The 12,823-nt window shown below is 40.6% G+C and overlaps 1 protein-coding gene across 1 annotated transcript; it reads right to left on the bottom strand.

The window, feature by feature from the left end:
• Positions 1-4,498: 4,498 nt before the first annotated feature.
• On the bottom strand, positions 4,499-12,407 carry LOC107844423 (eukaryotic translation initiation factor 4G). The gene is made up of 11 exons (XM_016688844.2): positions 12,176-12,407; positions 11,728-11,978; positions 11,507-11,640; positions 11,157-11,327; positions 10,936-11,009; positions 10,778-10,834; positions 9,814-10,590; positions 9,229-9,660; positions 6,088-9,149; positions 5,068-5,262; positions 4,499-4,946 (listed from the first exon to the last, which is right to left on the bottom strand). The coding sequence occupies exons 2-11, from the start codon at positions 11,922-11,924 to the stop codon at positions 4,616-4,618; spliced, it is 5,430 nt and encodes a 1,809-aa protein (XP_016544330.2). The 5' UTR covers positions 11,925-11,978; positions 12,176-12,407; the 3' UTR covers positions 4,499-4,615.
• Positions 12,408-12,823: the final 416 nt, after the last annotated feature.

Raw genomic sequence — 12,823 nt, forward strand, 5'->3', positions numbered from 1 at the left:
TATATGTTTTAAAGTAGTACATATATTGAATGGTACGTATATATGTGTATATATTTTCTATAGACTCTAAAGTAGTGTATATTTAACGTATACATATGTATATATTTTATAAATTAGTATATAACTATATTTACAACAATACAACAACAACAAACCCAGTGTATTCCCACCAAGTGGGGTCTGGGGAGGGTAAGATGTACGCAGTTCATACCGCTACCTTCGAAGAAGTAGAGAGGTTGTTTCCAATAGACCCCCGACTCAAGATAAAGAATAGCAAACACGGGGATGGGTGACATAACAGAAATAAGGAATAAGAAATAATAAAATAGAAATTAGAGAAATACGAAATACGAGAAATAAGGGCAACACAAAATAAGAAATTAGGAACTAAGAAATAAGAAATAAGACACCCACCTAGTAGTAACATACACTCACATATCAAAGACACCTATGTACACAGCCCTAGGATTACTAACCGGGTTACACAAGATCTCTCGTTACTGCCTACTACAACCCACACACTAACACTAGTCTTCTATCTTTATCCGCGCCCTTCACACCTTCTTATCTAGGGTCATGTCCTCAGTAAACTGAAGTTGCTCCTTATCATGTCTAATCACCTCCCTCCAGTATTTCTTCGACCTGCCTCTACGCCTCCTGAAACCATCCAAAACTAGCTTCTCACACCTACGAACTGGGGCATCCGCGCTCCTCCTCATCACATGCCCAAACTATTTCAACCTTTCTTTCCGTTTCTTGTCCTCCACCGAAGCCACTTTCACCTTTTTTCGGATAATCTCATTTCTAATTCTGTCCCTTCTAGTAAGCCCACACATCCAACGCAACATTCTTATTTCCGCCACCTTCAATTTTTGGATGTGGGAATGCTTGACTAGCCAACACTCATCTCCATACAACATGGCCGGACGGATTGCCACTCTATAAAATTTGCTTTTAAGCTTAAATGGTACCTTCTTATCACACAACACTCCTGAGGCGAGCCTCCACTTCATCCAACCTGCTCCAATATGTTTAGAGACATCCTCATCAATCTCACCATTCCCCTGAATCATAGACCCAAGATACTTAAAACTATCCCTCTTATAAAAATCCTGGGAGTTCAACCTCACCACCACTTCATCCTCCTGCCTCAAGTCACTAAACTTGTATTTCAAATACTCCGTCTTGGACCTACTCAACCTGAACCTCTTAGACTCAAGGGTTTGCCTCCAAACCTCTAATTTGACATTCACACACCCCCGTGTCTCATCAATCAGCACTACATCATCCGCAAATAACATACACCAAGGCACCTCGCTTTGAATACTCCACGTCAACACGTCCATCACCAACATAAATAGGAACGAACTAAGAGTCGATCCCTGATGTAACCCTGTATCGACCAAAAAATGCTTTGAGTCTCCTCCCGCTATCCTCACTCGGGTCTTCCCCCTATCGTACATGTCCTTAATAGCTCTGAGGTACGCCACTGGGACCCCTCTCACCTCCAAGCATCTCCAAAGAACCTCCCTCGGGACTTCATCATACGTCTTTTCTAGGTCGATGAATACCATGTGTAAATTCCTCTTCTTTTCTCTATACTGCTCCACCAATCTCCTCACCAGGTGATTGCCTCTGTCTTTGAGCGACCAGGCATATATTCAAATTGATTTTCCGAAAAGGACACGACTCTCCTCAATCTCCGCTCAACCACTCTCTCCCAAATCTTCATAGTGTGACTCAACAGCTTTATACCTCTATAGTTGTTGCAACTCTAAATGTCACCCTTATTTTTATATAATGGAATCAACGTACTCCATCTCCAAGCCTCAAGTATTCTGGCAGTCTTGAAAATATCAGTAAGCAAATCAGTCAACCACCTTAAACCTGCCCCACCAGCATACTTCCAAAAATCCACCGAAATCTCGTCAGGCCCCGTCGTACTACCCCTCCGCATCCTACGAATAGCCTCTCTAACCTCCTCAACCTTAAAATGACTACAGTAACTGAAATCACGGCTCTCTTCTGAATGCTCCAGCTCCCCTAACTCAATACTTCTGTCCCCCTCCTCGTTCAAAAGTTTATGAAAGTACTCCTGCCATCTCTTCTTAATATGGGCATCTTCCACCAAAACACTACCATCCTTCCCCTTAATGCACTTTACTTGATCGAGGTCACGACCCTTCCGCTCCCTATCTTTAGCAAGCCTATACAACCTCTTTTCCCTGCCTTTCTCCTCTAACCCCGCATACAAGCCCTCGAACGCTGCTGACTTAGCAACCTTAACTGCTAACTTAGCCTCCTTCCTTGCTACTTTGTAAACCTCCCTATTCACCCGCTTCTCCTCTTCATCTTTACTCTCAATCAACTTAACATACGCCTCCTTCTTAATCTCCGCTTTCTTCTTCACTTCTTCATTCCACCACCAGCCCCCCTTATGACGTCCTACCCGACCCCTCGAAACACCCAACACTTCTCTAGCAGTCTCCGTGATGCAGCCGATAGCCCTATCCCACATAACATCCACGTCCCCCCTGCACTCCCACACCCTCATTTCCGTCATTTTTTCCCTTATCTCTAGTACACTAACTGGAGTTAAGCCACCCCACTTAATTCTAGGTTGACCCTCCCCGGTCTTTCTCTTCTTGCTCTTCTTGATAGACAAGTCCATCACTAGAAGCCTGTGCTGGATCGAAAGCTGCTCACTCGAAATGACTTTACAGTCCTTATATAAAACCCTATCCCCCGTCCTAAGCAGCCAAAAGTCAATCTGTGTCCTGGCTATCGCGCTTCGGAAGGTAATCAAGTGATCCTCGTTCTTCGGAAAGCTCGAATTCACTACCACTAGCCCAAAGACCCTCACAAAATCCAACAGAGCAGCTCCCTCACCATTTTTCACCAAAACCAAAACCTCCATGCACATCGTCATAGCCTCCCGGTAAGACCCCAATGTGCCCATTGTATCGTCATAGCCTCCCGGTAAGACTCCAATGTGCCCATTGTAGTATATGTTTTATTTAAAGTAGTACATATATATTGAATGGTACGTATGTATGTGTATATATTTTCTATAGGCTCTAAAGTAGTATTTAACGTATACATGTGTATATGTTTAATAAATTAGTATATATATATATATAGTGTTTATATGTTGTATGTATATTTCTTAAAATAGTACATATATTGAATGGTACATATATATATGTATAAATTTTCTCTAGACTCTAAAGTAATATATATTTAACGTATACATGTGTATATGTTTTATAAATTAGTGTATACATTGTATTATATATTCTTTAGTATATGCTTTAAAGTAGTATATATATTGAATGGTACGTATATATGTGTATATGTTTTCTATAGACTTTAAAGTGGTATATATTTAACGTATACTTGTGTATATGTTTTATAAATTAGTATATGTATCGTAGTATATATCTTGTAGTATATGTTTATTTAAAGTAGTATATATATTTAACTAACGTATAGTCGTATACATGATTACATGTGTAATCGTGTATATATGTATATGTTTTTTTAATTCTAATGTAGTATATACTATATATATATATATATATTGTTTAACGTATTTAAAATGTAAATAGGTGAGTATATATAATGTATATTGGAGAAAAAACTTTAAAAGAAAAAATTGGTTTTGACCAGATTTTGGGCCGGTTCTGACCGGGTTAGGTGTAGGGGGCCGGTCCCAAATTATTTCTTGAAAAATTACTATTGGACTCGGAATCGAACCGGCCCGTTAAGCCTAGCCCGGAATCGGCCTGACCCAAAACCCGTTTAATTGTGACGAACCGATTTCGGGTTGACACGACCCGGCCCCGTTAATGCATTGACATGAATCCTGGTCTTAAATGAGTAAATAGGCAAAATGCATTGACAACCCATTAAGTTGATCAGTAAATTTCGATTAGAAACTCAAATTGTGCACATAAACATAAACACATGATAAATTGTTCTTATAAGACAACTTCCGACTCTTAACATTTTAGAAAAGTTTCTACGCACATTCTCAAGAGCTCATAATGTGGACAAAACTATTTAAACTATATTATATCTGTTAATCACAACATAAATAAATAACTTCTGATGGATGGATTATTTAAATCACTATCTCCGACAACCTATTTTAATCCAAGATTAACATGAAAGCAACTGAGGTCTAAAAGATTACAACCCAAGACTACAATTCTTCTTTTTTGGTTCATTTAATAGCCAAACTGTTTGAAGAAACCGAAATGATGTTCAAAAGAACTTTATGGTTTCAAGTTTTAAGGCTTGCTCATGATAAAGAACTTTATGGTTTCAAGTTTTAAGGCTTGCTCATGATCCAGCCTACAGATTAACCTTACCTGCCCAACTTCTGCTGCAGTTCTTTCCAAGTTCTAATTTTATAATGGTGGAGGATAGGTGAAAAAAATTTGGTTCATCCTATTGCTACTATTGCAGTTCGAAAAAATAATGGTACTAAAAAACGTTCAAGGATAAAAACCCTTGTATTGATCACCATTTAAATATATATCAGCAAAATTAAACTGTGCCCTAAAAGCTAGACATGAATCTCTACCAAGATACAATCCCTCCCACCTATTACCTAAATAAATTTGTCTAACTTCCATTGCTTGCTGGAACCTTGAGGCCGGAAGCTCTCTAACCGCACATTAGAGCTTCTGCAGATCTCTGACACCACGGAATCACCTTGCTCTAGCTTTATCATCTCCAATGTGCTCCCAACAACTTCAGCAGCAAGCCCAATCTCCACAAGGCGTCCTTCCTCTTCCCCGCCATTGTATATCAAACGCCCAATTTCATTAAACGGTATCACGTTTTCCAATATTACCTTCCCGAAGATGCGACCAAGAAATTCTGATGCTCTAGGGGCATCATTTACTGCATCCTCCAAGGTAGTCAGAACATTTTCAAACCTGGCAGAGTAAACACCAACATAAAGTTAAAACAGAGGATCCAAGTGCTTCAAAGATTGAACTTGCATTTTATAGGAAAGTAGAACTGTGTGCATTTTATAGGAAAAACAGCTGTGCTTACCCTTTAATTAGCTGATCTTGACTTATCGCCACATCTCGAGAAATAGTTAGATCAATTATAAGCTTTGCCAAAAGATCCCTTTCCTTGTCCTTCCTCTCAAAGGAATCAGTAACCCAAAGTGAGATCATTGATGGATAGAAGCTGGGTGAATTCAGGTCTTTTACACACAACGCAACTTCTTTCTCATCTTTCGCACTGAAATGAAAAGGCTCAAAAGTTATTTAATAATAAACTGAAAAAAAATCGCAATATACTGTACAAAATTATGTACTGAAAAAAAAACTTGTGTAGAAACAATGCTACACTCATCATTCACGACTAGGAAATTAGGAGAATCACAATTTGCTATAGATGACAGATGCTAAAAGAGCCTCTGTTAATGTAATCTTAATTACTAGAAATTAGAAATTATAATTTCCATATTTCAAATAGGAGACAGAAATATGGATAATGAGGAGACACGTGTTCTCAAATAATGAGTAGAATATTCCATTACACCCATCATCAGTTAACAAAATACCAAAGTTCATTGTCCCAAGGAGGCACCCCAACCTACACTATTGATCATCACGGGCTTTCTAAGCTATCACTACTTTTGAGATATCCTTAAGTTAATGATCATCACTTAATTTTAAACTTAAACTTCACTCCTCTTTGGTTGGAGAACGGCTCTTTCATGTGTCATGATCTCACAACAAAAACGACTAGTATATATTAACTTCGTTGGAAAGAACTTCTCAGGATCTATAACTGCCGAACCATAAGATAAGTGTATGCTTCCCAAAAGTTTAGTAGAAGCTCGTGACGATACCATGAATAAGTCGGACAAGTTTTCAACCAAAATCTTCCTCATATCAGAAGCAACTTTCTGAAAACAGTTCCACAATGGTACGTACTCATTTTAAGTAGATAAACCAACAATTCTAAAATGGTGCATGTATGCACACTATGTATACCATATAACATAGCCAGACTAAACCCAGTATAATGCAAGTAAATAATAATCAGTTCAGAAAGTACCTGTAGAATTCCTTGATAGCAGCCAAAGACATGTCCCGCAGACGCTCTTCTGACCAAATCTTGTCAGGAGCAACATTCTGTGTGGAAGTTGGCCCTCCACTTCTTACAAGTGGTGAAACAGGCCGAGCTGCATCAAATCCACGATCCTTACTCCCATAAGTCAGGTTTCTTTCTGGTGCACTTGCTTGATCATATTGACTAGATAATCGCTCAGGCATGTATTTGGGCATAAGCTCCTCCCTTGAACCATAAGGGGGGCGCTCTGGCAAAGAACCATAGCCATTTTGGGCATGTGTCATCCTTCTTGAGTCTCCAAAACTTGGCATATTATCAGTGAATGGAGTGCTTGGTCCTGCAGGTTGCCCCCTGGAAGACATTCCCTTTGCAAGACCACCTTGGGGTCCAAGTGTGATCGGATCATCACCAAGAGGCCTCTGGGTCAGGGGAAGTGACAATGTCCTGTTCTCATAAGAGTGTCTCTCATCCACTCGTACGTCCTGCAGGCCATACCCACGGACCTGTGGAGACATAGGACGGAAACCCCCCATCTGGGGCCCCGGAGAAGATAACATACTCCCTCTTGGAGCAAAATCCATGGGTTGACCCCTTCTATTAGAACCTCCCAGACTAGGAGTACGAGCAAGTCTAGTAGCTTGCAAATGTCGTTCTTGGGCAGCATCCCTATGCACTTCCTCAATCTTCTTAGGACCTTCAACTTTTCTCCTTTGCTGCCATTTGTTCTTTCTTAGATCAATTGAATCCTTCAACATAAACCTCACCCTAGAAGAAAGTTTCATGTTATTAGATAACTTCTCCATCCTATCAAAGTAAGCATCCATATGTTCCTTTGCTTTGGCATGATCTATCATCTCCCCAATTGTACTCATCAACTTACACAAAGCTTCAACATTCTCCTCATCAGGATTTTGATAGTCACCTAATAACTTCTTGATGCACTCATGCATAATTCTCTCAGTCAACATTCTCTTCTTATAAAGTTCACCAATCAGTCTTATATTGCCCAACATACGTCTCCGTGCTTTTACTCTTTTTTCCTCCCTCTCCTCTGCTGACAGTTTCACTTCGCCTTCCTCGTTAGTCACATTAGCTTCCTGTTCTTCTCTTTCCCCTCGCTCAAACTCTTCCTGACATTTGTTTAGAAGTAACCTCTTAAAAGTGATTTTTTCTTTGTCTACACTCAGATCAGGCAACTCGGCTGCTAGGTGCTGACAAAAGTTGGCATACATCTCACAAAAAGTTGGCTCCATCAAAGCTTTATCAAATATCTGAGAGATTACACCATTGAGTGTCACAACATTGTCAATATTGACTTCTTTCACTTGCTGGAATAATTTTTCAAAGTTCTGTGGAGTTAGCTTATTTAAGATAGCCTTCAGCTGTCTCTGCTTGGCTTGTTCCTCGTCTGTTACTTTACCTACTTCATACTTTATTTCAGCTTTGTGCATAATCTGTGCAGGTGTCTGAGGAGATGGCATTAAACCCTTTTGGAAAGCAGTTCCACGCTGCCACCTGTCCGCATCTACTCCATTTCTCAAGGCTCCTCCATGAGGACCCATGGATTGCATTGGTCCAGCTAGTATACCCCCAACAAACTGACCCCCGGTATACTGGATGGGCATGGGAGCTCGAGGGTTCCGCAAAACACCATAATTGCCTCCTGGACCAGGTCGATATCCCATAGCATTTCCCCCAAAAGCAAGGTCTGGCTGAAAATCCCTCCCAGGCATAACAGGCCCAGATGTTTTACTCCATTTATCTCCATCCCCAATGCCACTTCCGCGACGTTCACGATGTCCACTAGATGGCCTATCAATACCTCTTCCAGGACTAGGGCCCGGCTCACGGGAAACACTGGAGTTAGCATTTATCAAAATATCAGCTATATCAGGAGCAACATTAAAACCCTCAGGAATATCAATGCATTGCTCTGCAAATTTAAGCAAGAAATCTCTTGAATATTTCTTCATAGTCACACCATCACCATCTTCACCATCAACTTTCTTTCCATGTCCTGGAGCAGCTTCTAGTTTAGGAGTAGATGCATCTGCAGCATCCTCCCAATCATCTGGCTCTGCTTTAACCTCACTAACCTTCTTAGTTGATATAAGATCTTCTAGAGGCACATCGGCGGATAGAGGCTTTGAGTTATCGCTTTCACTGGTTTCGATAGATTGTGTAAGTTCTTCCTTTTTCTCTGGACCTTTATACGCCATATAAAGATCAGAAGTCGCACCAGCAGCATCTGCCTTCTTATATAAGTCTTTTTTCTTCTTTTTCCCCCTAGCCACAGTAACCTTAGGCACATTGGACTCCACCAAAGAATTTTCCTTGACACCAGATGACGACTTAGAAACTAAACCGGTGTTATTAGTTTCAGTACTTTCATCTTCGCTCTTTGAAGTGGCCTCATCAGAATTCTTCACCAAATTAGAGGCAAATTCCTGACTTGCAACAACCGATTTTGTAACAACAGGTTCTTCGGTGTCAGCAATATCTGGTTCCTGATCATCTTGAGCCGATAGACCTATTGCTGACGTGCACGCCTCAGTACTTGTGGAATCCTGGTTAGAAGTGGATGATGTAATGCTATCAGCAATGTTATCAACTCCAGTTGGACAAGATACAGATTCATACATGTCTTCCGCTCCAATTTCTGGTCGACCATTCTCAATGTTGACATTTGTTGCTCTCTTTGGAGACCCCTCTTCAGTTAGGCCAGAAAACTCAACAGATTCTACCGGAAGAGATTCTGAAGATGGCTTCAAGCTATTATTCTGGTCCTGCTTGCCAACTTCGGGCAATGATACATCATTTCTATCCCCAGTTTTAAGTACTGGTTTGCCCGCTTCCTGATTTTTGGAATCCAAAGGTTCAGATGAATCTACCTTTTTGTGACTTTTCAATTCAGTGGACTCTGATGAAGAGAGACTTTCCTTGGTGTTCACAGCAGTGCGCGCTGAAGCAGCACTATTGACCTCAACAGGTCTGGTTAGGGGATACTGGAAAGGCTGACTTGAAACAGACGTCGATTTCCCAAGAGCCTGCAAAGAACTTTCAGTCATAAGTAGGACCAAGATAGTACAGTGTTGCGACTATTCAAAAAGAATGCAAACAAAATACCTTATCCTGAAGAGTCAACTGTCCGCTAGTTACTTGTTTTTTCTGTTGAACTTCAGTGGATTCCAGGACAACAAGTGTTTCACTTGCTGCATCTACACTACTATCTTTACTTAGAGATGTTGAGGATTCGATAGGAGCCTGAGAGGTCAATGCCAATATGCCAGCTGCTGGGCTCTTCCCTGAGATAGAATCAGCTCCTTTAGTAGATTGTATATTTTCTACCGGCCTTGAAGCAGACTTTGAGCCATCACCAGTCTTTGACTGTGTGGTGGAGCTCTGATGTGAAGTGTCTGCGTCTTTTTGAGAGAGAGCTGAATCTCCTCCATGTGGCTTTGAGAGCCTCACAGGATCTTTTCCAAAAGCAGCAGAACTGACAGATTGTAATTGTTCTTTTGCTGGATGTGTTCCTGCAGCAGCCGGTTTCACTGTCACCTAAAGTTGATTTGCATGAACAAAATAGCATTACATTGTGAGCATACATGAAAATTTAATTGCAGGCAATAGAACTCTTAGGTACTGATTTCAATGATAATCATAAAGAAAAATGAGATAGAAAAGTCCATGCAGGATTGGGCCTTGACTAACCTGACTAAAAAGCCTTGGTGGCTGAGAACTCTGACTGTTACCAAGAGGAAGAGAATTTGGAGCTTGGAAGAAAACGGAACTGGAATTATAAGAGTTAGTATAATAGTTAGGATGACCGGGAGGATATGGCGCAATAGGCTGTGATTGAGGTGGCATATTAGGGTGTGACCTCGAACCAGGAGTCCCATCAAGCCTCAATTCTTCATGAGTATCCGGATGAGTTATCTTCACAGTTTTACGCTGACCTGGAAACTTCCCTGCCTGCTGCGGAGAAAACTGTGACTGCATATTCATTGCCATGTTGCCCAACTGCGGAGGGATCTGCGGCCCCATTCCTGATGAAAAATTCAGGCCCTGCCCCTGATGCATCATGCCTTGAGACTGCATTGGGTGGGGTTGAAGACCTGAGACAAACATTGGCTGCTGCATCGGCGGATTGCCAATAGGCAAATGCATCGGCATTGGTAATGACGTAGCAGACATCGAGTGGGATGGAATATGTGGTCCAGGTCCACCAAATGGAACAGGAACTTGTGGTGGCTGGTGATATGGAATTGCCATGTGCATTCCAGGCATGGGATGTGTAGAAGGCTTTTGTGTTTGAGTAACAGGGGGCGGAGCTGAAATTTGTACATCTCTTTTGGGCTTGCTGGCCACCCCATGAGCCTCGCTAGGATTAGGTTGATCAAGCGGTCCTGCATCCTTTCTTGGCATAGGCTGCTTGGAAGTGGATGGATTTGGCAATGAAGGAATAGCTCTTGAAGTGTCACCGCGAGCCTGTCAAATAAATGGAGAAGGAATCAGAGCCATAAGCTACTCAGCAGCCCATGACTAAGATTATTCCCGTGGGCGAGAATAACATCACAACATTCCAACAAAAACAAAGAAGCTAGATGACAAGCTCCATTAATCAGATCAGGAATCAGAAAATTCACAATAAGACAAATGAAGAATAAATGAAAACCTGGGCTCTTTTCTGCTCGTCCAGATTTGGTGGAGCTGAGCTTGTTCGCGCAGGTATCTATACACATTGTAAAAGCAAATACGTTCCGTTATTAAGATGCAAGTTTTCAAATTAACCACACACAAGAGAACACCATACGTGGTAGAGTCTAGAGATACCTGCAGTACACTCATGACACCGGGACTTATGGATCCAAATTGAAGTGGAAATGACCTAGATGCATCTCCTGGGTCTAGAAAATTAGAAAGTAATATCATTCAATAGTTGGAACTGCAACTATAACAGAGATAGAATACATAAGAAGTACCAATATTACTACCCGCTATCCCCCGCCCCAAAAAAGAAGTACAAGTAGATATAGAAAGACTAAGAAAGATACTCTTTGCAGGAGTGACAGGCGCAGTCGACTCAGATGTCGGAGCGACAACATTAGAAGTTGGAGCTCTTGGCACTGCTCGCGTAACCTTCTGAGTCGAAGCATCAGTTGGCTTAACAGTAGCATTTGGTAGAGGTGCAGCATGTGCACTAGCAACAGATACATCTGATGCTCCTGCAACAACATAAAGTCAACTACATTACTTAACTGAAGCTGAAATAAAACAAAAACACCAATAATACAACATGTTACACCACATTATACAAAATCATCACAAATTCGTAAACTTCAAAACCTACATAACCCATCTCAGCGTAATACACACGCAAAAAGAGTACCGTCGATTAACATACCGCGCAACGGTTGTTGCTGATGAGCACCATTCTGATGAGAATCCGACCCAACACTCGCAACTGCAACTGCAACTGCACCAGCGCCACTTACCCTAGGTTGCCCTCCTTGAGCATTATTGTACTTCTTGTTGAAACTAAAAAATCAACCAAACAACAATGAATATCCAACCAAAACCCTAATTTCATAGAATAACCCTTAAACAGCAAGCAAAAAAACTCACCTTCTATTAGAAGTCAAAGATGGATTACCGGAGGTGGAAGACGAAACAGGAGGAGGGGCGGCACCTCCACCACCACCACCACCACCACTTCCTCTCCCGCCGCCGCGGTGCTGATTATAGCTACCGGATCGGCCTCCGGCTCTCCTATACTGTGACGACGACTCGCGCGTATCAGCCCTTGATTGATTATGGGACATATATCCAAACCCTCAAAATCCGCTTTTGCTCTATAATATGTTCCAATCAATATCCTACAGATCCACCAAATCAATCCAAAGAACCAAAACAATAAAAATCAAAACTTTCATCAAAAAAAAAAAAAAAAAAATCCCCAATAACAAAATCAAACAAACCCACTTCAATCAACAAACCCGATTCACGAAATTCTCACCCGACCCGACCCACACACTTAACATAACAAACCCTAGAAACAGTGCGTACTAATTACCTGAAAATGGGAAGTGATGAAATTAGGGTTTCAATGAGAGTGGCGATTGGTGGACACCATGAGCAACAGGAGAAGAAGAATTGAATGAGAGAAAAAGAGAAAAGGGATGCGTGTTGTATTGTGAGCGTCTGTTTATGTGTGTGTGTGTGTGTTGTTGGTTAAGGGAAAAATATGTTTTATGTTTATTAGAGAGAGAGAGAATCTACTCATATAAATCAATTATTTATGACTAATAATATATACACACTAACCATTGAGTAAAATATGTAACCAAAAATGGAATATTTATATAAATCTGTTTTTTTCCTACTTCTTTTGGTAACAATAACAAAATTAGATTTTGACCCAAATAGAGTGAAATTGGGATGAATATATATATCACAGAAAAAATATTTACTTACGCTCGATATTTATGACTAATATATATACACACTAACCATTGAGAAAAATATGTAACCAAAAATGGAATATTTATATAAATCTTTTTTTTTCCTACTTCTTTTGGTAACAATAACAAAATTAGATTTTGACCCAAATAGGATGAAATTGGGATGAATATATATATCACAGGAAAAATATTTACTTACGCTCGATATTTATACTAAGCAACTAAATTTTTCTTCGAAAATAATATTTTTATCTTCATAA

This window comes from Capsicum annuum, chromosome 1, assembly GCF_002878395.1.
Source record: "Capsicum annuum cultivar UCD-10X-F1 chromosome 1, UCD10Xv1.1, whole genome shotgun sequence".
Taxonomy (NCBI): domain Eukaryota; kingdom Viridiplantae; phylum Streptophyta; class Magnoliopsida; order Solanales; family Solanaceae; genus Capsicum; species Capsicum annuum.